At 48.7% G+C, this 27,659-nt stretch overlaps 2 protein-coding genes across 10 annotated transcripts in view; both read right to left on the bottom strand.

Moving 5' to 3' along the window:
• Nucleotides 1-27,659, bottom strand: part of LOC142575567 (uncharacterized) — a 365,001-nt gene that overhangs the window by 109,635 nt on the left and 227,707 nt on the right. The window lies entirely within an intron of this gene.
• Nucleotides 310-26,298, bottom strand: LOC142575563 (uncharacterized). 8 transcript variants are annotated; one of them, XM_075685020.1, is made up of 9 exons: nt 25,895-26,049; nt 24,012-24,148; nt 22,034-22,144; nt 21,723-21,831; nt 18,467-18,587; nt 14,846-14,998; nt 5,871-5,975; nt 3,264-3,384; nt 1,841-2,137 (listed from the first exon to the last, which is right to left on the bottom strand). In XM_075685020.1, exons 3-6 carry the CDS (start codon nt 22,078-22,080, stop codon nt 14,979-14,981), a joined length of 297 nt encoding a protein of 98 aa, XP_075541135.1. In that variant the 5' UTR covers nt 22,081-22,144; nt 24,012-24,148; nt 25,895-26,049; the 3' UTR covers nt 1,841-2,137; nt 3,264-3,384; nt 5,871-5,975; nt 14,846-14,978. The 8 variants fall into 8 exon arrangements, 7 of the variants coding, with proteins under 7 accessions (XP_075541136.1, XP_075541134.1, XP_075541135.1 ...); XM_075685017.1 differs by having other exon boundaries at nt 1,843-2,137; XM_075685019.1 differs by lacking the exon at nt 14,846-14,998 and having other exon boundaries at nt 1,822-2,137.

Raw genomic sequence — 27,659 nt, 5'->3', positions numbered from 1 at the left:
TCGCGACGACGCCTGACCGTCCTGAGGCCAGACCTCCACTCTACCTCACATGCTCTGGGAGTGCGGGTCGACATACCCCTAGTTCATCAAGGAGTGGGACTCGCTTTTGCGTAGCCCCGCTCTAGAAAAGCACATCCTGGCCGTCCGGCGTGCCAGCAACCGGACCGGTGGGCTAGACGTGCCGGTCCCGACGTGGGACTAGCCGGCTGCGCGACGAGTTCGCGTCCTCGCCGGACCTACAATAAAGTTTATTCACTCACTCACTCACTCACAAAATGCAAACAGTATTTATTGAATCTGAACGTGCGGAGCTCATTCAACGTCGTCGTCGCTGCTAGACTCGTCGCTGTGTTCCTTGTCACTGTCCCCTTCAAACTGTGCACTATCTACGGTACCGTCAAGCGCATTAGATATGCTGCACTTTTTAAAGGCGCGCACGATCGAAGGACCTGGGATGTCGTCCCACGCTGCAGCTACCCAGCCCGCCAGCTGCGATAGCGATGCACGTTTGCGGCGCCCCGGTGCCCTAGCTTTTGCTTGGATCACACGTGTAGTCACTGGAAAGGCAGCTGCTCTCTGCGTCCGAAAAAGTCGGCCAAAACTGTCTCCACTTCGTGGTGATGGCCTTTCTTTGCTCCGCTAAAAATCATCCTCGTTGCGGCGAACGCAAGATGCTGCTGTCGGTGTCCCCTCCAATGACTTACGTTTTTCTTGTCGACGCCGAAGTCCCGCCTGGCTTGAAGGTTTGACGATGCCTCCGCGGCTATCACAACTTTTCGCTTGAAAGCGGCACTGTAGTGGCATCTCCTGCTTCGCGCCATCGCGATAACACCACGCCGCACACCGATATGGCCGACACGACACAGGTCAAAATGACGACCTCGCTTGTGTACGGTTGGCTACTGGCACGGCTAGTATTGCGGCTGCGATACTGACTTTTCTAGATGGCGCTAGCTATGCACCATATTTAGCAGTTTAAATGAAAAACTGGCGCATTTTTAAAATTCTCAAATCTAAGCCGACCCTAGAGTTTGGAATATGATTGTATAAAAAGAAAACTATCGGTCTACATTCGAATAAGTACGGCATATGCTTCACTATCACTAATACTGCTTCACCTTTCTGGTGAAACTGCAGCCTTTCTTTTTTTTTTCTTTCTTTACTGCGACTCCGAGTATAAGCGCTGGTGTGCACGACTGCTACTCATTACGATTCAGAATGAAACCGGCTTGGTCCCAATTCGGTTACTGAGTCAATTTATATATTTATGACCTCTTCGCGGCGATATTTCCGTTCCTAATAAATGTTGTAAATTATATTGCTTGCTAGAAAGGGAAACAATAATGAGGCGCACAGCTTTCACGTGGATTTCAACTGCTGTTGGCAAGACTATATGGTGGCCGAAGGGTCACTGCAGATTTTTTTCAGGGCAAGAAAAGCATACAAAGCAATTTAAAGCGGGGTTAACATAGAGCAACATATTCATTCTCCAGGCATAGGTTACCCATACCATTAGAAATAGTCAAGTTGGCTACCTCCTTCTCTTGAATAACATAAACGTCGTGTCAGTATATATTTAAATATATTCTGTATGTCCAAGGTGTTCGCAGTGGAAACGAACCGTCCTCAACGCATGGGGACTGCTTCGTCCACCCTCCCTACCTGCCTGTAGGGCAAGAGGCGGGCACCCCAGCTCGGTGGAATAGTTTTCAATCAATCGCAGTGGAAATTGAACAAAAAATGTCTGTGGTGGTTCTAATGCGCTTGTCCTCCTCTCGTCGCACGTATGCGCACACTTGCAATAACATATTATCTGAAGAGGTAGAGGCAACTCAATATAAATGTCAAATATGGGTAACTCTGGTAACAACACTTTAGGTGGGGGGAGTTGACTCCGGCATCGCTTGGGGAGGCACTGCTGCGTTCCCCCCCCCCCCCATGGTCACCGCCTATGGTGTTGAAGCGGATGAATGTTTTATTTAGAGTCGTCGAATCACGAAATATGCGAGCCTTCGAGAAAGGTCCTCCGTGAGTCCTGTTGCGGTCACGGTCACCACTGTCCCTCTATGAAGGTGGCCCAATCGGCAGACATGTTGCCGCTCTTGAAGATTCAGCCGCATTCGCATGTTTTCAAGTTCTGGAAAGAGAAATTCTTTTTATTCGAGTGTTTATTCTAGGGTGGTTGCTTGGGGTAGTTGGCAATTCACGATAAAAAACGACGTACAGCGCGAAAGACAAGGACTGCAAGAGACGACATACGCAGCGCAGTGTATGTGGTCTCACAGTCCTTGTCCTTCACGCTGTTCGTAGTTTTTTATCACGTTTTTATCATTAGGGTTGCCAACAACTTATCCTAGAAGAAAATGGATCAACAGTAAGGACATTCTTTTTCGGTGTAATGAGACTCCGTTAAAGGGTCCATGAACCACCTCTTGGTCTTGCTGAGAAAACACAGACCCAATAGCTGACATCAATCATGAAGGGTGTTTTGCGCGTCTTCCTACTGTTACTGCGTGAAGTAAATGAGGATCTGCTTGCGATATTATAATAATTACGTACAATAATAATTACAGCCCATGCTCGGCCTCAAGGGTGAATGAGCAAGCAGCACGGCCTTAAAAAATCATAGAATGGTCCTTTGTAGAAGTCTAAAAAATTGCAGTTAGTTACAGCCCGCAAGTACGACTAAGAATAAAAAAAGAGCAAGTCTTCGAAAGTGTCTATCGCACGGCCGTCATCAACTTAGTTCCTAGTGTCGCTAGCGAGTTGTATGGCAATGCAAATGCAATGAATATTAAGTGCAAGCCGTGGCACCGTTAACTTTTATGGTGAAATTAGGAGCGTTCCCAATAATTGTTGGATGCTGATTTGTTTGGATGTTAAGAAGTTTTGTAGAATGTCTGTCCTGTATCTTCGGTGGACTAAACATGAAGCCTTGCTTACAGTTGATTAAAATTAGGGGCAAGTTCTGGACCAGGTATAGACGAAGTTTCAAGCATGTGGAATAATGAGAGCCTCTGCAGTAGTAAATTATGTATGCAAGGGCTCTGGAGCATTCATGATCTAGAGCACCACTGCAGTGCGATGTGCCCAAGACCATGGAGGCACTGGATTACCCACATTATGAGTTCCGATCGCTGCTATGCAGGCGCAGTTGGTCATGCGTGTCTCTTGGTGCAGAATGTCAAACTCTACTATGCAGTCGTATCATATATCGGGAATTCTATGGAATCACAGATATTGAGAAACGGGGAATCTCTTACCTGTGTTCACGGAACGAGCTGTATGTCCAGCTAGAGGTTCGGCGGCCAACCCCTGTGCCGCTTGTGCAAGATTATCAATGCTCATCGACAAGTTGGAAGCATCAATGTAAATTGCTTGCACCTGCAGTAAGAATATTTCTTTCAGTCTTTCTGCTCTCTTACAACAAGGTGCCATGAGTAAATGCACACCTTACCAAGATCTAGCATACGTGAACATATTAAAGAATATAATGAAATAAGAAAACTTATGGCTATTTCATTTCTGAACTAAATTTGGCGGTCGCGGAAGCTGACGCTTCCAAAGCATTGCACGACCAATGAAAAGAACCATGAAAAGGTGTAGAGTAGCGTGTGTTTGTCAATACTCCCAGGGCACCTTAATCCCGGTGGCGTTCTTACTATTGCTAGTAGGTATAGCGGGGCGGGGCGTTTCTTGTGGCGCTCGACGTTTCTGTGCAGGCGCGAGCAAAAGCGGATGCGAGAGAGAAATTCTTTCTTGGGGCCTTTCCTCCTTGAATAAGTGACTCTGCCTAGGCACTACAAAGGAGGTTTCTTGGCACGTGTTCTATAATTGTCCCCTAGACATGCCGGCATTACGGAGTGCAGTCGAGTTTGTTTATGCGCCGCCACTCGCTGCCCATGCGGTGTGGCATTGGGCATGGGCGCCCCGTTTGGTGATGACTGTGTCTGAAGGGGCAAGGTTCTGACTGATGTATAAGTCATGGTTAGCGTTTTTTGTCGTAACAAAAGATTGTATTTTTAAGAAGCACTGCTCCAGGAAGGCACATGTAACCAGCTAATGGAGGCCTCAGGAGAGCACCCAAGGGGTAGTGGGACGCACCAAAGCTAGAAGCAGGGCGGCCCATGAGTTGGGGCCGTGCAGGCCTCGGCGAGCCCCAACCCAAGGACCAGTCCGGTTTCTAGCTTTGGTGTCCCCGTTGCCGCTTTGGTGTCCTGGAGGAGCCGCCAATAATGCGATATAATGACACGTTGTTACCATTACTAAAAACGCAGTTGAACAAATATAATTACGCCCAGCCGCCAACCTTAGTAAACACCACCGTTTATTCATCTCACTAGTGATTGACAGTAATGCAAGATCAGCGTAACGCTGAACTTGGCAATATCGACAGGTGGTGCTCATTAAAGCACCAAATTATCTTCGAATGAGTCCATCAAAAACATGTTTTGTTTAATAACCTTCAAACAATTCCGCCTACTACTACAAGTGTATCATTAAGTAATCATATGCTACCAATATCTGACAGCGTTACAATTTTGGGAGCCATTCTAGAAAAGCTATTAAATACGCATGGTTACCTCGCTTGTAAAATAAATTTAATTTTGTACTCAGTTTATCATCAAAACACGCAGCTATTTTCAACCTCATATTCTTCGCTCGTTGCACATCATTGTTACATACATTGCCATTTATCATACTCTAAGCAGACGCTGCGCAGACGAGGTGGCGCGGATGAGCACATCTCGATGGGCACTCGGCGTTCCTATCAACTAAGAATTTGTGCAGCTTCCACAGTGCTGCAACAAGCCAGTCATTTTACTCCTTAGCGCCAACGTTAGATCCATTGTTCATTTATTTATTTACACAATACTGCAGGCAGCAATGCTGCTCAAGCAGGAGAGGGATTACAAAAGATGCTTTTTAAATATATTTTCATATGAAACATGAGATATGCATTCAGCAATACATTCTGGTAAATGATTCCATACTTCACTCTTAAGTGGAAAAAATGATTTCTGAAAGATTTTAGTGCTTGCAAAGTATGACTGGACTACTTTAGAATGAAAAATACGCGACGACCTTTATAGAGCATGGGTAATATATGTGGCATCCGTTACAGGAAGCACACCGGCATAAAACACTTCGGTGTTACAATGCACTTGTGTGTGGCTACTATTCGCCAGTCATGCAGGCGGAGGACGAAGCCGGTCCGCACCACGCAGCATGGTCAGACTGGATCGTATGAGCGCGAGGACGCACACGGCCCTGTCGGGCACAAAGCAAACGCTGCGCAATATGCACTACATCTGCATGTAGCTGCGGTCTGCTACGTAGCGCAGATACGGCAGGGTGCCCCGACAAGTCCACTGGCTCAGCGCTGTGCTGCTCAGCGCTGTGCTGCTCGCTCATGACAAGACCGTTCGGCTTACGTTTGGCGCGTCGGAGCTGCCAAAATCGGGGGCCGTGGCGTCTACAATACCATCCAAAATCGCATGTGAACTGCGCGCCTCGGTGACATACAGAAGGCGGTGCCTTGTGAGCACGCCCCGCTCTGTCGTAACCTTGGCAGTGAAAGGCATTGAAGGAGGAGCGGAAGCACCGCGAACGCCGCGTTTGATTGCCAATAAATCCACTTCTGGTGAAACGAATCGAAGTACTTTTCGTGACAAAGTGTTTATTAAATAGCCTATTTTAAGTTTTAATGCTTTTTTCCACTTCGATAAACATGTAAGTGGAACAGGGCACGCTTAGGTGCCTCCGAATTCGTAAGTGTTACGTAAAATTGGTAGAGTTGACATATACACTAACAGCCTGTGACAAAAACCAAGGAAGTGTATTTGAATTAACAGAAAGCAATCACTTACTCCTTTCCCTTGGAGGTCCAGGTTGAGCTTGTCCACTTTAGCTTGGGTGGACGTCAGGAGCCGCTTTACGCAAATCCTGAAATTCCAGCCGAGCGGCATAGTCCGCTGAAAAACATGGTGAGACATATTCAAGCCGGGACATACCTAAATAGCAATGACGTATGCCTGATCTTAATGAAATGGGCAAGACGAGACGCTGTATAAGTAATATTCGCAATCTGGGCTTAAATTCAATGCGGTTGAAATCAGCAGTGGCATACGAACAACACTTATGAAGTGAAAGTCGTACCAGTGAGTCAGGATTACTGCTCTCAATATAATGGTAGAACGAAATGCTTGCTTGTAGAACACGTACGGCACGCAGGAAGTGCACGCAGAAAAAGGAACATGCGCAGTGAGCACCATGTGCGGGAACAACCACGATAACCACCCAGACGAAAATGGGAGGTCTTTGTGCGTTTTTCCTACGTGTTTTGTTTATTGAGCGACACTGACTATCGGCAAATTACTCGAGACAGGTGAAAAGCTTTGAAGACCTTACAGGTATTTCACCTGGCGGGAAAACGAAAAAGAAAATGAACGGCGGAATACGCCTTTCTGAGTTTCAAGCCTGAACCGCAGCGCAGGTACGTCTGTACGGCGTCACTGATTTCGAAGCATTTTCGCACGTTTGACATTTTCTGCAGAGAAAGTGCTGAAAACCCTCAATTTTCAGCCACGTGGTGCTTTAAAAGTGGAAGCTTTATCAATCGGTAAACTAATAAGCGGTTCCTAACTGACGCTGTCAATACCTATGACGTCACTGACAGTGACGTCATAGGTATCTTGGGCCCGGTGTGGCATCGTATAGGTATCGTGGGCCCACGTGCGTAATCGAACCAACAACCAGCTCCGTGGCTCAGCAGCACAATGCCACGGTGACTGAGCCCCCAGAGGCGGCCGGGTGAAAGCGGAATAAACAAGGCCGCGCGTAGACGCCGACAGCGGTTGCGTAACGCGACGTGTGGCGGGTGCACGTGGTACACTTTTGCCGCCGAGGTTCTGTGTCGCCGGAGGGCAACTCGAGCTGCCGGGCGACAGGAAAACGACAGGCCGCGCCCGCCCCTCCAGCCGCCACGCCACTCCCGTTACATGCAGCGGGTATCCTGTGTCGGAGCGCCTCCCGCGTGCAGGCGGCCCCCGCACGCAGTGTTAAGACGCAACAGGGGCTGAAAAAAGAAACTGTTCGGGACAGGAAAGACGCTGGTCACGCTGTTGTTACACGGTTCCTTCAGTTACAACGAATCACAAAGTCGCAATTGGCTGCGTAGCATTTCGTTACCGATGCGCAGCTCGTCTCTTCTCTGACCGATGCACAAAGCGTGAGCTCGACGAGCATTTCTCTCTTTCTCTCTGTCTCTTTTCAAAATGAATGTGCATCTTCACTTTGTCACCACAAATTCAATGAGGCGGAAACTTTCTTTCGTTATTTATTTGTGTGAAATGAGAAAACGTTGGCATCTTTTCCGCTTCCGGTCTCGACCAACAACGATCGAAACATCATAATTCGTGAATCAAGCATCTGTTTTCATCTAAAGAGCGACACCGTATCATACGCTAGCTTGTAGTGCTAAACAGTCTCATTGTGTGCTGCCCATAAATATTTGTTTGTTATTATTTATAATGCTCACTACCTACCATTCCCCTTCTGCTATTTCTTTTAGCAAACAGAAGTCTGCGGATTTTATCAATCTGAACTATCCATGGTCGAGCGTCGCATCTATATCACGGTGGCTAATGTTCCAAGATTGCGCGGCGTATTATGCGGGAAGCCGTAGCGGGCAATCTTGATCACCAATTGCTAGAGTTCACCTAAATCTAAGTACGCGAGCGTTTTTTTTTATTTCGCTTCATTTAAATGCTGCTCAAGATCCCCGGCCGATGAGCCACTGCGTTTAAGGGCTAATTCACACCGGCGAATGACAGTGGTGGCGCGACCAAGTTGGTCACAAACGGTCGCTTTTCTCCATAAGCGACCACTTTTGGCCAGTCGCTTTCTGCGCGAATTTTCAATCGCGCAACTGTGGTCGCAAAACTAATCAGCTGTGCACTGGAAGTGATCTTTCATGTGTCTACAACCGGACTCCTCCCGCGTCGCGGCAAATTCCGCGTAGATTCGTAGAGTTCTCGCTGAGAACGATAATCTCCGGGATTGCGACTTGCGGGTCGCGCTCAGCCGGGCTTGCCGCTTTTCGATTGCGAGTCGCAAATGGTCGCGCGACCCCCTCAAGTCGCCTGTGTAAACGAGCCATAACGCGGCACTCGTTCGTCGTTCGTGCAGATGACACGTCCGCAGCGAGTCACGTGCAGCCTTCGCCGTCTCGGTTGACATTACCTGACACTTCATGCCATTCGAAGAGTCGCGAGCTGCCCGGGCTGCTCCGTTTCTCACAGACGACAGTGGCTTCGGCACGCCCTGACGCTTGTCCAGTGCGATAATTAATGGATCTGAGGGCTAAGCTACGCGCGTTTACAGATCTAAACATCACCTTGAACCTGTAGCTATACAAGCCTGTTCCCCTATAAGTGGGGTCGGAATATTATTCCAGATATTTTTCTTTATTTTTCCGTCATGCTATATTTAATTAATGAATCTTCAACCGCACACTACATCATTGAAATGCAAGATTACTCATCCTTGTATTTCCTACCAAAGTATTGCCGTATTCGATCCGCTGATTCCGTGTCTTTTTATTTACATTTCCAGTAAAACAAAAATTTATTTCGGAACTGATGCGAATACTCTCATTACTGAAACACTAGTACGGCGACCGTACGAAATAACTGAATTGCAAATTGACATTTTAGTATGGTGGTTAGAAACGTGCGAGCAGTTCCCCCGTCATGCAGTTTCACTAAAGAGAGGCTGACGCGACCAGTGCTCCCAATATAAGCACGCAAATGGATTCAATAGTGAGAACACGCATCGAGCCATCCCACAAACGTGGGAAACGTAGAAGGGTATTGACAGCTGACGCAGAAAACGAATGGGACCGCAGGGAGAAGTGGCGACGCGCCGCTGTTCGGTCGTCTTCAATATAGCCTTACAGGCAAAGCACCCTTTACGCGAGAATTGTGAGTCAATTAGAGCGCCTTGATGCCAGCAATGTCGTCGCTGTGGGGCATCCTACCATTCATGTCCTTGTTTCTCCTAGTGCTGACTTTACTCGCCAGTATAAGTTACGTGTATGCATCCCGCTGCACATTTTGGCGAATAAATAACGTAACTAACCTGCAACGGCACTTTTTTATCGAGTACTTGCGTTGAGCGCTGGTAGCCTTCAACTCCGGAATATAAATTAAATTTAAAACTTCACTATAGCATCTCCAGGTTTGACTTATAATGAACTGATGAGTGATTAGAGCACAATTCCTTATTTTTTTTCTACGTTTGTTAACACGAACGGTAAGCACGTTGCCGTAAATATAGTCCATCTATTTGTACTTCACTGTAATTAGTTCTCGTCCGCCTTCGCTGAAGTTGTGCAGTTCTCTCGCATGCTGGCATCAAGTTTGCATTGGCGCCACCGTGGCCGCCACCTTAGGGTAGCTGGCACGTCGATAAGTTGCGTATAAATAAACATGACAGCACGGCAGGCACGTCTTGCCACCGGGCAACAAATCGATAACAGCGATAATCCGGTGCAAAATGGTGACCGTCAAAAAACAAAATTAGGTGTGCGTGATGATACGGTGCTGTGGCGTGATCGTGGCCGCCATGTTTGGGTGCTAGCAGGGAAAGAAGCTGCGTCGTCGACGCCACGTGCAAACAATCTGTAATGTAGCGGTTCCTTTTGCTGGAATATTTTCTCGTTTTTATTAAGACTATGCCCCGTATTTTACAACGTTCCTCCACTCAGCCCTCCACCTTGACTCTACGGTGATTTATTGACATCGCCTTCGTAACGGGGCGGCGACAAATATTCGCCTAGCCTGCTTGTGCTAAACAGATATTACATACAAGCTTAATCAGTATATAGCCAGTTTGCCTAGATTTCCTTAATATTTTCTCTCTTCCTTAAAGTTTCAATGGCTACCTTGTACGGCTCCCTATGCCTGTAACGGAACTGAGGAAGTCGATCACAGCGCCACCCCTGAACAGAAGTGGTCAGGGCTCTTCATTGAGGCGCCACGACAGTTGTCGAGAAACGTGGCGCATTTTTCAGTCCATGGGCGGCATTGTGTTCAACTTCGCTAGTAAGAGGCGATTGGAAGATTGGCGGAAGAAAAGCAGGGAAACGACAGGAAAACGGAGACGTACAAAAACAAAGTTCACAATAGGGGTTCAGAAAATTTGGTTATGGGAATTCATCGTGGTTTTATTTTCTGTTTTATTTTCCTTTTTAACATGGGTAAGACATTAGGCAGTATAATAGCAATGGCTTGGTGGCGCAACCCACCGCCCAGTTCCAAAGGGGGCGGTCATAACATCCATCCATCCATCTGAGTGAGGGCCAGCTTCGAGTCAAGGATCGTTTGAGAACACGGGGGAATGTCATTTATTAACAAGTTACCACCCCTCCCCCCCTTTCTCGTATCGGGTATGTGTTTCTAGCCGTTTTCTTGGGCTGACCACGAACATAGTGCAGTCTAAAAATGTGCACCAATCCCGAAGATAGCGCAGACCAAATATTTAAGCAGTCCGACGCTCCTCCTGCTCCCTTCACGCGAGGGATGACGCGCTAGAGCGCCGTGTGATCCCGCCCCATTCTCATCCCAACTCGCTGAAAAAGACATTGTCATTGATCAGCTTCGACTAGAGATTGAATTGCCTTCCAACTTTTTATAATCAGCCACCGTTCTCGTCGGGCCGATCCCGCTGACAACGTGGGTGGATGCGCCGCTCGGACTGATGAAACGAGATAATGAATATAATCGTTCCGTTATCTAGCCCATGCATATACAACGCTTCCTAGACAGCACAAGGTTGGTGAACTCCGATGTGTGACGTCGTGCTACCTTGCCCGACTGCGATGGAATCTAATGGGGACGTTCCCGAGTAAGCCGCGGTGATTTTGACGTCAATGCTTTCGTCACGCCGGGCTTGGCAATGGAAGTTTCGGTCGAAGTAACATGACTCATAAACAGAGCGCACAAACCTGCTGCCTAGGAGGCGCTGCCGTACCTCAACCGAGAGCCAGTATTCTGTGACGTTCCACGTCATTTTTATCATCCATCCTTCCCTATGGCTGATCCCAACAACAACGGCGCCGCCACTTCTGTTTGTGCCAATGGCAAAAACGATGGGAAATGAACTGGATCATTAAGAAATGCGACACCCAGAAAGTACGCCAGTGTTCACACTGAAAAGTTCACAGCAGGACAACAACAAGAAAAAACAAACACATCGGACGTTCAAACAGCGTTACTGTAGCGTCTCACTCAGGATTTTCAGAAACGGCGATCCCAAGATTAGTGGATGTCATAAGTCTTGAGTACACAGGACACAGGAAAAGAAATACTGTAGTTTTTGGTTATGGGCATGCGCACGGCAGCCAACGCTGTTTCGCGATGTGCACCAATGGCATATTCGACTGGTCGCCTCTATCCTCCGAATCAGAGTCGGGCAGATCCGACGTTCCTCGAACTCAAATGCAGGGGATAGGCATGCAAGCCCAACGTGCAACCAGCTCTCGGAGGAGGAAATGGCAGACGGGAAACTACGTTACTGTAGCGACCTGTATATTGGCCTGCATATTTTCATAGCCAAACCTGCCAGCGGCACTGCCCGCGAAAAGACGGCCGACGCAGGACGCCACCAGGCACGCGGTTATATACGGTGAACCGTCGCCAACAGCGGCGACGCCTCGTTATACCGCAGAGTGTCACGCTGATGTGGCGGGAAACGCTGTCAAACTCGCCGGCTGCTCCCACGACAGTGCTCGGAGTGCCTGAGAGCTCTCGACGCGCGAGGAGAGCCATGTATGGAACAGAAACAGGCGGACGTAAGGCGCGCACGCTCTTTCGAAGACAACGCTGCCCTCGAGAGCAGCCCAGAGAGCACCGCTCCGAAAGGACCAGACGAAGTTGCCATCAAAGAAAAATTCGCGCACTTCGGTGGGCCTGTCTACCACCGATAATCGCCGTCTTTAATCTTGGCTTTCCTTTTAACACGGCACTACCGGTACTTTCACATCTCGAAGGGCATGCGAGAGTGAGTGACACGGTGCTCCCGACAGCAATCTTTTAGCAACGGCAGAGTGTTAGAGAAGGGAAATGAACGCCAGACGCAGATTACTGCTTGATGAAAGATAGGCCCTAAATGGCCACTTTCTCCGGCGGTTTCAAAAGTGTGCAGCTGTGATACGTACTGCATGTCCGGCACTCGCGCTGATCGCAAAACTGCGGCACAGGCGGAAAGGCCGACCGGGCAACAACGCCTGTACCACGGTACGTATAGCGTACAACCCTTCCACCCCCCCCCCCCCCCCCCACACACACACACCTCTGAGAAATATATTCCGCGGGTGCCTCAGAGCTGGACACGCGTGGCACGGTCTGCCATTACATCCTAGTGAGCAGTGCTCTTCTGCTGACACGACATACGACGTCAGTCAATATAGAGGAAAATTGTAAGCGCCACGCGCTCTATATATGCTGTCGTCTTATCCGTGAACGCGCTACGGTTAGCTTTTCTGGCACATAATTCATTCGTCACCCACGTTATGATTTTACAAGTAAAATAAACTAATACAGAACTATAAGGGCAGCATGGTGCACAGAAAATACATATTATGTACCCGCCATATTCCATGGTTGAGCAATGTCAAATGTAGCCCGAGTGTACGTCGCGCAGTTAAATCGATATTCAACATATATGCTTGGAGAGTTCTGCATCATTGTAACATCAACAAGGAAAGCAGCTACGCAAGTAAAAAAATTAGTAAATAAAGCTAGTCGAACAAGAGAATAAAGCGAGCGAAGACCCTTAACTGCGTTTCACAAAAAGCCAGCCATGCAGTTATGTACGGTAAGAAACACGAATCCGCAGAATGCAAATAGAACAGAAGAGCCCAGCTCGTAGTCAGCATTCTTCTGCTTCTCTTTAAATGTACATATTCTTTTTTTAGTTTCTTTCTTTTATTATACGGCATCTAGCTCAACTCAAGAGCGTATTATTGCAGCGTCGTTGGGCTCTGCGTCCGTTTATTTTACACGTTTCTTAGATAGCGTGTTTCCTAAGCGAGTCGCAACGTAGCCTGCACGATCTCTTTACATTGGCGGACAAAGCGGCGAAGTCGACAACAAACAACGCAACTTGGAGACTTATATTTCGCTCTTTTTAATACGACACCCTGAATGCTTGTATATCGAATCAGCACCATATTAGATGTGCATGCGGCCTGCTAAAGCATTGCAGTGAACCAATGACCGGTAAATCAGTTTCAGTTGTCATTAATAAGCGAGCGAGGAAAGAGAGTTACTCTACACCGACGTTGAATAATATATGCATGTCACCCAAGCTCTATATATACTCGAGCTACGTGTATACCGACAGGCGCCGACACGCCATGTGCCAAGTGTCGCATTTCGATGAAGCGTTATATAGGGCACTTCAGTCGTATCACAGCACTTCTATGAAAAAAAAAAAGAAAGACGTCCACACGAGGATAGCCCGAAGCTATCCGAAGCTACACAGAACCAAAAAAAGAAAGAAGTAAAAATACGAGTTTTATTTTATGGCTTTGTGCTGTACTTTCATGAAACCACCTCCACCTAGCAAGTTACTGCACTACAAAAATCGCCGGAAATTTATCGTCAGAGGCCCACCCAACGGTTACGTCAACTAAATCCAGAAACAAAAAAAAAAGACAAAAAAAGAATTCATGGGTGCCTCGCAATGCTGGGCCAAGAGACGTTTGTCCTGGTCGGACATGCTGAAGAACGGGACGATTTAGAAGGAGTCAGTCAGAAAACTGCACAGCTGACCGTAGCTGAGAGTAGCGGTGTGCGAGGCCTGATGGCAAACTCTCCTGAAGAATGGACAACTTCCCGATAAAGAAGTCCACACAAAAAGTTTGGCCCGCTACCTTTTCGCGACCGCGGCTCTGTTGACATTTAATTTTCCGGGTTCGTCGAACGTGCGGGGTGCCATCGAGAGGCTGGCATAATTTAGAGCATATACTGGAAATATGTGGTCTCCAGTTCAAGTTGCAATTCAATAACATACCTAATCATCTTATAATACCTAGTTGTTCTATACAACACTACCCTCAAGATGAATTTGAGTGCCTGTTGTGTCATGTTTTGTGCATCGTGAGCGGAATATTATGTATTTAGTCTTATCCAAAGCGTAGAATATAATTTTTTTTTGTTCACTGAAAGCCGTAAGCGCGAAATAACCGCTCAAACTGGCTGCGAAAGCAATGTCAGTGCTTTGCACAGGTGTGTCGAAAGCAGTAAAAGCTACAAACTACAAGTTATCTGCTGCAAATGCCGGCAATTGTACTCTGGATCCTTCTGTACGTAAATCGCACTTTGCCTAAAGTATTAAACACTACCCTTAAACCGTTGTTTCTATAGTGCTGACACATAAAAGTTATTCAAAGCAGACGAGACTTTTTTACCGTTTCATATGTGCTTGCTCATTGACCTTGGTCTTTTCCGAATGAACAGCGCCAACCCTTTCCTCCTCCAGCAAAAAGTAAAAAAAGGAAAGCCACCAAGCTCCCACAAAACAACACGTTTTGTGGGAGCTTGAGCCAGAATGAACCTTGAGAACCTTGAGCCAGAGCCTTGAGCCAGAACTTTGAACCAGAACCGGCTCCTCTGCTGGTGTTTGGCGTCTCTAGCAGCTATCGCCGGGAATGAGAAAAAAATATTCCCAGTCAGCTACTCTACCACTGAGCCATGCCAGCGCACGCTAGAACGCAGCGGAAAAATGCCCTATAAACGCGCCTGGTTCTATGCAGCGACAGTCTCATTGACGCACTCACGCTTGTCGCTGACTTTCGACACAGGGCCTGGTAGCAAGCAGCAGCCGCACGTACACCGGGTCCCAGGACAACGGCTGAGCAAGGTCCTCGATGAGGTGCTGCAGCTTCGCGGCACGCGCAACATCCACGCGCACTACTGCGCTGGGACTGTCGCTGCATAGAACCAAGATTAAAGACGACGATTATCGGTGGTAGAAAGGCCCCCGAAGTGCGCGAATTTTCTTATTTTTTTTTTGATGGCTCCTTCGGCTGGTCCTTTCGGAGCGGTGCTCTCTGGGCTGCTCTCGAGAGCAGCGTTGTCTTCGAAAGAGCATGCGCGCCTTACGTCCGGCTGTTTCTGTTCCATACATGGCGCTCCTAACGCGTCGAGCGCTCTCAGCACTCCGAGCCCTGTCGTGGGAGCAGCCGTCGAGTTTGACAGCGTTTACCGCCACATCAGCGTAACGCTCTGCGGTATACGGTTCGCCGTATAACCGCATGCCTGGTGGCGTCCTGCGTCCGCCGTTTTTTCGCCGGCAGCGCCGCTGGCAGGTTTGGCTATGAAAATATACAGGCCAAATCAAACGGTCGCTACAGTAACGTAGTTTCGCGTCTGCCATTTCCTCCTCCGAGAGCTGGTTGCACGTTGGGCTTGCATGCCTGTCTCCCTGCATTTGAGTTCGAGGAACGCCGGATCTGCCCGACTCTGATTCGGAGGATGGAGGCGGCCAGTCGAATATGCCATTAGTGCACATCGCGAAACAGCGTTGGCTGCCGTGCGCATGCCCATAACCAAAAACTACAGTATTTTTTTCCTGTGTCCTGTTTACTCAAGACTTATGACATCCACTAATCTTGGGATCGCCATTTCTGAAAATCCTGAGTGAGACGCTACAGTAACGCTGCTTGAACGTCCGATGTGTTTTTGTTGTTGTTGTTGTTCTGCTGTGAACTTTTCGGTATGAACACTGGCGTAGTTCTCTGGGTGTCGCATTTCTTGATGATCCAGTTCATTTCCCATCGTTTTTGCCATTGGCACAAACAGAAGTGGCGGCGCCGTTGTTGTTGGGATCAGCCATAGGGAAGGACGGATGATAAAAATGACGTGGAACGTTACAGAATACTGGCTCTCGGTTGAGGTACGGCAGCGCCTCCTAGGCAGCAGGCTTGTGCACTCTGGTTTATGAGTCATGTTACTTCCACCGAAATTTTCATTGCCAAGCCCAGCGTGACGAAAGCATTGACGTCAAAATCACCGCGGCTTACTCGGGGACGTCCCCATTAGATTCCATCGCAGTCGGGCAAGGTAGCACGACGTCACACATCGGAGTTCATCAACGTTGTGCTGTCTAGGAGGCGTTGCATGTGCATGGGCTAGATAACGGAACGATTATATTCCTTATCTCGTTTCATCAATCCGATCGGTGGATCCACCCACCTTGTCAGCGGGATCGGCCCGACGAGAACGGTGGCTGATTATAAAAAGTTAGAAGGCAATTCAATCTCTAGTCGAAGCTGATCAATGACAATGTCTTTTTCAGCGAGTTGGGGTGAGAATGGGGCGGGATCACACGGCGCTCTAGCGCGTCATCCCTCGCGTGAAGGGAGCAGGAGGAGCGTCGGACTGCTTAAATATTTGGTCTGCGCTATCTTCGGGATTGGTGCACATTTTTAGACTGCACTATGTTCGTGGTCAGCCCACGAAAACGGCTAGAAACACATACCCGATACGAGAAAGGGGGGGAGGGGTTGTAACTTGTTAAAGAAAGACATTCCCCGTGTTCTCAACCGATCCTCGACTCGAAGCTGGCCCTCACTCCGATGGATGGATGGATGTTATGACCGTCCCCTTTGGAACTGGGCGGTGGGTTGCGCCACCAAGCTCTTGCTATTATACTGCCTAATGTCTTAACCATGTTAAAAAGGAAAAGAAAAGAGAAAATAAAACCACGATGAATTCCCATAACCAAATTTTCTGACCCCCTATTGTGAACTTTGTTTTTGTAAGTCTCGCTTTTCCTGTCGTCTCCCTGCTTTTCTTCCGCCAGTCTTCCAATCGCCTCTTACTAGCGAAGTTGAACACAGTGCCGCCCATCGACTGATAAATGCGCCACGTTTCTCGAGAACTGTCGTGGGGCCTCAATGAAGAGCAGTGACCACTTCTGTTCAGGGGTGGTGCTGTGATCGACTTGCTCATTTCCGTTACAGGCATAGGTAGCCGTACAAGGTAGCCATTGAAATTTTAAGGAAGAGAGAAAATATTAAGGAAATCTAGGCAAACTGGCTATACTGACTGAGCTTGTATGTAATATCTGGTTAGCACAAGCAGGCTAGGCGACTACTTGTCGCCGCCCCGTTACGAAGGCGATGTCAATAAATCACCGTTGAGTCAAGGTGGAGGGCTGAGTGGAGGAACGTTGTAAAATACGGGGCATACTCTTAATAAAAACGAGAAAATAATCGAGCGAAAGGAACCGCTACATTACAGATTGTCTGCGCGTGGCGTCGACGACGCAGATGTCCAATCACAAATGACGCAACACGTCGGGAGAGGTCCTGTGTTATGCCGGTGGCGACAACCGTCACACGCGTGCCTGTTGCGTGTTGGTGGCCAAGCCAACACCGCTGGTACAGGTTCTGAAGGTGGAACCTGGCGCGCATATTTTCCAGGTCTGGAAAGAGATTTTTTTTTTATTCGTGTGTTTATTATAGGGTGGTTGCCTGGGGTAGTTGGCAATTCACGATAAAAAACGACGTACAGCGCGAGAGACAAGGACTGCAAGAGACGACATACACAGCGCAGTGTATGTGGTCTCACAGTCGTTGTCCTTCACGCTGTACGTAGTTTTTTATCATGTTTTTATCATTAGGGTTGCCAACAACTTATCCTAGAAGGAAATGGATCAACAGTAAGGACATTCTTTTTCGGTGTAATGAGACTCCGTTAAAGGGTCCATGAACCCCCTCTTGGGCTTGCTGAGAAAACACAGACCCAATAGCTGACATCAATCATGAAGGGTGTTTTGCGCGTCTTCCTACTGTTACTGCGTGAAGTAAATGAGGATCTGCCTGCGATATTATAATAATTACGTACAACAATAATTACAGCCCATGCTCGGCCTCAAGGGTGAATGGGCAAGCAGCACGGCCTTAAAGAATGATAGAATGGTCCTTTGTACAAGTCTAAAAATTGCAGTTAGTAACAGCGCGCAAGTACGACTAAGAATAAAAAAAGATAAAGTCTTCGAAAGTGTCTATCGCACGGCCGTCATCAACTTAGTTCCTAGTGTCGCTAGCGAGTTCTATGGCAATGCAAATGCAATGAATATTAAGTGCAAGCCGTGGCACCGTTAACATTTATGGTGAAATTAGAAGCGTTCCCAATAATTGTTGGGTGCTGATTTGTTTGGATGTTAAGAAGTTTTGTATAATGTCTGCCCTGTATCTTCGGTGGACTTAACATGAAGCCTTGCTTACAGTTGATTAAAATTAGGGGCAAGTTATGGACCAGGAATAGACGAAGTTTCAAGCATGTGGAATAATTAGAGCCTCAGCAGTAGTAAATTATGTATGCAAGGGCTCTGGAGCATTCATGATCTATTCTATGGAATCACAGATATTGAGATACGGGGAATCTCTTACCGCTGTTCACACTGCGAGCGGCGTGTCCTGCCTCTGGTTCGTTGGCAAACGAGGGCTCCGCTTGTCCCAGATCATTTATTATCAAAGTCAGGTTGGCATCATTGATGCGTTCGGCCTGTACCTGCAGTAAGAATATTTCTTTCAGTCTTTCTGCTGCCTTACAACAAGGTGCCATGAATAATTGCACAGCTTACCAAGATCTAGCATACGTGAGCATATTAAAAAATACAATGAAATAACAAAAGTTATGGCTATTTCATTTCTGAACTATATTTGGCGGTCGCGGAAGCTGACTCTTCCAAAGCATTGCACGACCAATGAAAAGAACCATGAAAAGGTGTAGAGTAGCGTGTGTTTGTCAATATTCCTACGGCAACTTAATCCCGCTGGCGTTCTTACTATTGCTAGTAGGTATAGCGGGGCGGGGCGTTTCTTGTGGCGCTCGACGTTTCTGTGCAGGCGCGAGCAAGAGCGGATGCGAGAGAGAAATTCTTTCTTGGGGCCTTTGCTGCTTGAATAAGTGACTCTGCCTAGGCACTACAAAGGAGGTTTCTTGGCACGTGTTGTATAATTGTCCCCTAGACATGCCGGCTGTTACGTTTCGCCTACGACGCGCGGTATAGCCGGCGCGGATGCAACGGACGCCGGGGCTTCGTTCAAAGCGGCAGACATTTTGGCCCGTTCAGCGCCGCCGATACGCCTCCCCGCCAAGCGCGTCCAGGCATGTTTCAATGCCACGTGTCTTCAAGTGTGCGTGTGTGTGTGTGTGCATGTTGGTGCCCACGCTTGTCAAAGCGCGGCAGCCGGGGAGAGGTGCTCCCCCAAATGTGAAGCGAGGAGGTCTGAACGGCGCCGGCCCGGCGGATGCGTCACCTACTCGTCTCAACGTTCCCGAGCGGCGCCGTCACGTGCGCGTCTATCGAGGCGTTCCTTCTTGCCCTCAACTGCGAGAGTATAAAAGCAGCTGCCCCCGGACGCCAAGAGAGAGGCTCCGATTTCTTCAGTTGAGTTACGTGCTCTCTCGTCTCTCCACTTCGGTCGACCTGACCGCCCGCTCTTTTGCGATGCTAGAATAAACAAATTGTTCTGTTACCAGTCGACTCGTGCTTTGCCGGGACCTTCGGATGCTTCCAGTTGTGCCCCAGGCCGCCAGGCCAACGCTACCCTTGGGGCTTGCGACCCAGGTGCAACAACGGCTGTCAGCGCTGACATTCCAACAACTCGTGCCAGCGGTGCGATTACAACACGGCATTACGGAGTGCAGTCGAGTTTGTTTATGCTCCGCCACTGGCTGCCCATGCGGTGTGGCATTGGGCATGAGCTACCCGTTTGGTGATCACTGTGTCTGAAGGGGCAAGGTTCTGACTGATGTTGTATAAGTCATGGGTAGCGTTTTTGTCGTAACAAAAGATTGTATTTTTAACAAGCACTGCTCCAGGAAGGCACATGTAACCAGCTAATGGAGGCCTCAGGAGAGCACCCAAGGGTTAGTGGGACGCACCAAAGCTAGAAGCAGGGCGGCCCATGAGTTGGGGCCGTGCAGGCCTCGGCGAGCCCCAACCCAAGGACCAGGCCGATTTCTAGCTTTGGTGTCCCCGTTGCCGCTTTGGTGTCCTGTAGGAGCCGCCAATAATGCGAAATAATGAGACGTTGTTACCATTACTAAAAACGCAGTTGAACAAATATAATTACGCCCAGCCGCCAACATTAATAAACACAACCGTTTATTCATCTCACTAGTGATTGACAGTAATGCAAGATCAGCGTAACGCTGAACTTGGCAATATCGACAGGTGGTGCCCACTAAAGCACCAAATTATCTTCGAATGAGTCCAAAAACCTGTTTTGTTTCATAACCTTCAAACAACAATTCCGCCTACTACTACAAGTGTATCATTAAGTAATCATACGCTACCAATATCTGACAGCGTTACAATTTTGGGTGCCATTTTAGAAAAGCTATTAAATACGCATGGTTACCTCGCTTGTAAAATAAATTTCATTTTGTTCTCACTTTATCATCAAAACAGGCAGCTATTTTCAACCTCATATTCTTCGCTCGTTGGATATCATTGTTACATACATTGCCATTTATCATACTCTAAGCAGACGCTGCGCAGACGAGGTGGCGCGGATAAGCACATCTCGATGGGCACTCGGCGTTCCTATCAACTAAGAATTTGTGCAGTTTCCACAGTGCTGCAATAAGCCAGTCATTTCACTCCTTAGCGCCAACGTTAGATCCATTGTTAATTTATTTATTTACACAATACTGCAGGCAGCAATGCTGCCGAAGCAGGAGAAGGATTACAAAAGATGCTTTTTCAAGATATTTTCAAATGAAACACGAGATGTGCATTCAACAATACGTTCTGCTAAATGATTCCATTCTTCGCTCGTAAGTGGAAAAAAATTATTTCTGAAAGATTTTAGTGCTTGCAAAGTATGACTGGACTACTTTAGAATGAAAAATGCGCGACGACCTTTGTAGAGCATGCGTAATATATGTGGCATCCGTTACAGGAAGTACCCCGGCGTAAAACACTTTCGTGTTACAATGTTCTTGTTGCATGTGGCTACTATTCGCCAGTCACGCAGGCGGAGGACAAAGCCGGTCCGCACCGCGCAGCATGGTCTGACTGGATCGTAGGAGCGCGAGGACTCACACGGCCCTGTCGGGCACAAAGCAAACGCTGCACAATATGCACTACATCTGCATGTAGCTGCGGTCTGCTACGTAGCGCAGATACGGAAGGGTGCCCGGACGAGTCCACTGGCTCAGCGCTGTGCTGCTCGCTCATGACAAGACCGTTCGGCTTACGTTTGGCGCGTCGCAGGCACCAAAATCGGGGGCAGTGGCGTCTACACTAACATCCAAATTCAAACGTGAACTGCGCGCCATGGTGACATATAGACAGCGGTGCCTTGTGAGCACGCCTCGCTCTGTCGTAACCTTGGCAGTGAAAGGCATTGAAGGAGGAGCGGAAGCACCGCGAACGCCGCGTTTGATTGCCAATAAATCCACTTCTGGTGAAACGCATCGAAGTACTTTTCGTGACAAAGTGTTTATTAAATAGCCTACTTTAACTTGCAATGCTTTTCTCCACTTCTGTAAAAATGTAAGTGGATCAGGGCCCGCTTAGGTGCCTCCGAATTCGTAAACTGTACGTAAAATTGGTAGAGTTGATATATACATTAACAGCTTGTGACAAAAACCAAGGAAGTGTATTTGAATTAACAGAAAGCAATCACTTACTGCTTTTTTGTAGTCTTCGTTCATCTGTGCCACAATTTGCTGGGTTGGCACAATCGATCTCAAGCAGTCTACTGCAAAAATATCACCTGGATGCGTCATCTTGGAGAACCTGCGTGGCAGTGGTTCACACTGATTATTCGCCTAGCGATGCCCGCGGTGTCGACAGCGGATTTTTCGCGACACTGAGCCTTTAGCGTACATGACAGGAGTGTGGCGCAAAGATGACCCTAAAAGCTCTTTTTTATATACCCAAACAGCTTGTGACGAAAACTGAGAAAGTGTATTCGAATTAACAGAAAGCATTCACTTACCCCTTGGGTGGCCTCCTTGTCATTGATTTGGTTGATATGTTCATCATCACGTCTGATTTCTTCTTGGAGTGTTATCTTATATTCATAGCCCAAAGGCATCTTCTAGCTGAACTGGAAAAACATGGTGAGACATATTCAAGCCGGGACATACCTAAAGGGTTCCTGAGCCTCCCCTAGGGCTCGCTGAAAAAACAATCAGCGGATAGCATACGTTTCTGTGAACACCCCAGCCAAGTTTTGAAGTTTTGCGCGGCGCGTGGAGTTCACAAGCCGAGCGCGAAGTCGCCTTTCTCTCAAGCGCTCTCTTTTACAGCGATGGCTTTAGGGCCTCGTTACGCCGAAAATCCGGCGTTGGCCGTGCGCCGACCTCGAGCACAAATTTCCGTATATATTTAGGTATGTTTATGCCATATCCCACGCCTTGCTATATGACATGCGGCATGTGCGAGTTATATTGTCGCATCATTGTAGTACTAAAGTTGCTCATACCTGGTCTTACATTCTGACAACGTTATTCGTCGGAATTTTGAGAACGATAGTCAAGAAACCAATGTGAGAACAAAAATCCGTCAGCGCATGCGTTCAAACCGAAGCTTTCTTTGCTTCTTTCTGCGACTTTCCCGCTGCTGCAACACTGCTGCTGTGGTCTTGCATGCCGCCTTAACGCCGGCCACGTCAAGACGCAGATCAGACGCGCGCCTTAAACTAACGCCGGCCGCGTTATGACGTGGCTGAGGTGTGGCCTTGTCGGAAAATCATGAAACGCATGCACCGTCGGCGTTCTGTTCCACGACAGACGTTTATGAGCTGTAACTTTCAAAATTCCGAGGAGTAACTTTGTAAAGAATGTAAGACAAGGTATGAGACACATGGAGTGCCTGTGTGGTTGTGGTTCAGACTGATTATTCGCCTAGCGATTCCCGCGGCGTCGACAGCGGATTTTTCGGGACAATCGGCCGTTAGCGTACATGACAGGAGTGTGGCACAAAGACGACCCAGAAAGCTCGTGTCAACATTTACGGCGCATCGCCTGTGAACAATGCCCACTGGACGCCGTACTAGGCGCGACCCCCCACAAATGGAGTGCGGGAGCTGCCGCGGTTGTCTCCGTGCTCATTGCAGCAGCAAGGACAGCGAAGGGAGCAGGCGGGGAGAATGTTGGCGAGGAAATAGAGAAAAAGCAGGCAGTTCTGCGACGCACAACGCTAGAACCCACAATGGCGCCAAAGCGTGCACTCAACGCCGAGACGAAGGCTCGCAGAAAGCGTCGAGCAGAGCAGCCAGGGTAACATTGCATATCACATCAAGACTGTCGTATGCGGTCAATATATCACCGCCAATCAACGCAAACAGCAGACAAAGCTTCGCTTACATCGATTCTCTCATTGCGTAGGATACGCATATTTTTACAGGGCCCCGAAACGTTACGGCTCTCCCGGCGAACTGCATAGGTTAAGGACAAAGAGGCTGCCCTCGCGTTTCTTGGTTGGCGTTAATTTCAATGAGGACGTGTTCTCTGTGACACGCCGCGACATCATGCACGAAAACGTCGCAGTTTTTCCCGAAAGGCGAAGCAACAACTGCGATAGCAAATTAGTATACATAGCTATATTAAGCAAAGATAGTAGATTTATCGGCCGTATAAACTTGTAAACAGTGGCTTACTAAATATACCTTAACAAGCACGGCGTCAGATGTTTTTTTTTTTAGTTTTCATGTCGCGTTACATTGGCAGTTTCATTTTTTTTCATTATTTCGCTTGAAAGTCGACCGTCCCGTTATAATCGTGGTCACGTTACATTCGATTAAATACGGTATGTAACGCCAGCGAGGAATCTACCGAGTAGGAGATGATGGCCATGAATTTTCTGAGCTTTCTACAATAACGGGGAGAGAATCTGTCAGCTGTTCAGCGTCGTGTCTGCCCATCCCCTTAAGGGGATGAGATAGGAATCTGCAAGCTAACGTTGGAACTCACCACAGTACTGAAAAGCTGAATCCTTAGGGATGTAGACACTTGAGCTGGACCCTCCGACAGGCTCGATATTAGTCGTTCCATATCTTCTTTCGGCGGTTTTTCGACCGCTACCGCAGTAGCATCGGGGAGGGCTGAGCCTGCACCACGGTGCAAGATATACGCTCTCTATACTCCGTTTCAGACAGGTGAAACGCTCTGCTAGCTACGCAAGAAGTTCGGTGACAAGAACGTATCACTACGCGCTTTGCGTCCGTGCCTCTCTGCGCGCCAAAGGCGTATGCTCGTGCGAGCTTGCACGTGAGGCAAAAACCAAAAAGAAACGCAATGAAAAAGAAATTGATGTAAAACAACGCATGAAATAACCGTATATGACAGTTTGTTTCTGAGGATTAAAACGTTTTTCGTACAACACTCAGCCTGTACCAAGAACAGTTACGCACAATTACGATCAAGAATACAGCGTCGCACCCGAGCGTCTGGGAGGACCACGCATTGCGGCTGGCGGAGACACTTCTTCCGGCCAACGCGGCGTTTTCTTTTCTTTTTTTTACTTCAATAGCATTTTAAGGTTATGCTGCATCACGCCATTCGCTATCACCCAGGTGGCGTAATCACACATGACCAACGACCAGGGAAACGCTGAAGTCCCTCGTGCTTGGAAATGAAGTAATAAATCACGGAAAGAACCGATGCCGTTTCGGCACTTTCCGTTTGCACTGGAGTAACATTTTGAACTGGCGATGCGCCTTGTTTCTTCATCCGTCAAACGGTAGCCAGGTGTCGCTTGATACGGCTGCAAGTTTTGTTCCGGGCCAGACAATGTCTGAAGACGCCAAGTGCCCGCCACAAGCCGCCACAATGGTAACATGGACCGACTTGATGCGTAGAAGAACGAGCGATTTTCATTCGGCCGATTGAACCGGGTTCGAACGCCGTCCAGCTGACGCGTCGCGCAGGCGTTCGAGAACGCTCGACCACCTCGAGTACGCCTGTCCATCTAGCCGGGCGGGAGGCCATGGCCATATTTACCCGAACGCCGCGCCGCCGAACCGCCATCTTGCGCCGCTCCGACGGGGTGTATACGTTCTCGGCGTCGCCCAACGCTTGGTTGGCGTTCTGCGTCGCCGCCATTTCTCGACCGATTTCTTCGGCTTTATCCAAGGTCAAATGTTCTCAGTGAGCCAAAAACTTGTTGGATATGTGGGTTGGCGATTCCATTATTTGATCTCGGATCCGGTCGTCGTACGTAGCATCGAATTTGGAAGCGAGCTATTTCTCCTTGAGGGCCCTGACGGGTTCCACGAAACGCTCACCCGGCAGTTGCTTGGGCTTCTGAACAGATGTCTCTGCGCCAGGAGTTTGCCGAGAATAACCGATTCAAGAGCTTCAGCAGCTCCTCGTACTTGCTCGTCGTGGCCGTTGCCTCCGTAGTCGACGTACTGGGCGTCTGGGCCGCATTTCGTAATCCCGTTGCAGCGGTAGTTGTCGGCTGTGTCTCAGCCTCTTCTGCCGCGTCGTATTTCAGTTAGCCTTCCCTACCCAAAACGCTGATGAGAGCCGACGCTCGACACTCGTCCTCCCATCCGCTCCCGCCCGCCGACTTAATGTGTACCTGGAAATTTTGCTTCCATCTGTACCAAGGAATCAGAGGAGGGCCAGGTAAGTCGAGGACCAGAGGAAGGTTTAAAAAGACGCCATTCTGTAGCGTTGCAAGCAGAAGTCTACTGCTAGGGAATCCGAAGGAAGCAGGCAATAGGCGTCTCCGAAGATGACCCCAGACGAAGAAGGCCTAGGCCGACGCCATCTGAAGCATTGGGAGAAGCTCCGAAGGCATGCGAGCAAAAAGTATAGGAGCGAAGTAGATAAGTAACATTGTCACTTACGGCATTTGAGACAGCAGGTTCTTCTAAATCCTCGTCGCCATTCTGTACCGTCGCACCCAAAGCCGGCCGACGGAGGGGCCTCGCGTCCAATAGGACGACGCAGTGAAGTTGGCGGAGACGCTTGCACCGGGTGAGAAAGCCTGGCCAACGTGGCGTTTATTCGACTTGCATAGCATTTCAAGGGCATGTTCCGTCATGCCACTGGCTAGCACACAAGTGGCGTGATCACACCTCATTGGTGGCCCTCAGGTGGCGTGATCACACCTCATTGGCCTATTGAATTCATACAAACGCACAGACATGGAGGTCGTGGCTCCATCATGCGATCGCTGCAGATAATAGTAGCGAGTGCTACTTACGACACCAGAGCGCAGCACCAGTCAAGCAAGAACATCAATTTCTAAGTGCGGACGCAGCCACTGCAAAACGCAACTCTAGCCTCCTCAGCGTTGCACCTGATTTTCCGAGACGGATTATAGGTGAGGACACTCGCGAGACGCTCTCGACGCGATGAAGTAGCAACAACGCGCGTCCACCGGCCCGGATGACGGAAGCGGATACCTATCGGCGGGACGACGCCTAATTAGTGCCAAGAATCAAGCTAAAACCACCCAACACCTACACAAACACCCCACAGTTGCAGCGCTTACCTTGAAATGCTCTCCTTGATGAAGCTTCGAGCCTACAGAGAGGAGTAGAAGGGTCCTGGAGCAGGAGCACCGAACAGACGAATGGTTGGTTGCGGCCACGACCTACACTCCAGACCTGCACAGATCTCCCTGCTCCAGCACGCCTAGTCTAGTTCACCCCTTTTAGTGAGTGAGTTCATGGCCACCGCTTCTGGGTGAAGTATCGCTCCAGGTACCGCTTTCGACTTGCTCCACGTTTCGCGCGGCAGGATTTACTGCCATTTTCCTTCACCTGCGAGACGAATTTTAACGCGGTAGCGCTAAGGGCCCGACAGATAATCCGTTGTATGAAATCCGGCGTCGGCGTCCCAGTGCGTATAAGAAAAAATGATCCCGAACCACGCAGGCCTTCCGTCAGACAAATTACCCGGATGTACCGAGAGCAAAGGTGCAGACTGCCAGAACCGCAACCCAAACTCATCAGGCAACAACAGACGATCCTGCGTCGAGCGCAGGCGGGATCACTTGCGCATCCCGTGCTGATGAACTGCATGTATCCTACGGAATACGATATGCTCTCTCCTTTTTGCAGAAGAGAAAAGGGCACCCTGCCCCAATGATGGTATAAGGAAGAGATGCGTATATACAAATTCAGAGAGTTGTGCCATCTCTAAAGCTGTGCGTCCAGCCAGGTCACTGATTCGGCGGCTGCGCAAGAGAGTGGCCCGCCACGGCGGAAGGGTTCCGGAGTTATCACCGTGCGGGTTTTTGTTACAGTGCCAGAGCATGTGAGTTAAAGTGGCTATATCAGTGTGGCAGACCTTGCGTACATTTGTCGGGTATATACCTGGGTAGAGCCTGTGGTATTGTGTCGGGTTATAGGGTACATGAGCGTCTGCAGTTGTCTGAGGGCCGCCGCCTGCGCCCTGACCAGCTTGTCGCTGGGCGGAGGGAAGGTTCGGTGGATATCTTTGTTTTATTTAATTGTTTACAATATTAGGTTCCTTGTCCAGCCAAAAAAAAAAGAGGTTAGGTTTGCAACATACTGTGCACGGTATGCTGTCCGTGGTATTGAGGCAAGCCTACTTGGTCGTTGTTGACATTGTCTTGCTTCACTGTTCAGCAGCACTTACTGA

Source organism: Dermacentor variabilis, chromosome 3, assembly GCF_050947875.1.
Source record: "Dermacentor variabilis isolate Ectoservices chromosome 3, ASM5094787v1, whole genome shotgun sequence".
Classification (NCBI taxonomy): domain Eukaryota; kingdom Metazoa; phylum Arthropoda; class Arachnida; order Ixodida; family Ixodidae; genus Dermacentor; species Dermacentor variabilis.
Note: the sequence above shows the minus strand (reverse complement) of the source record. Positions and strands in the feature narration are given on the sequence as shown.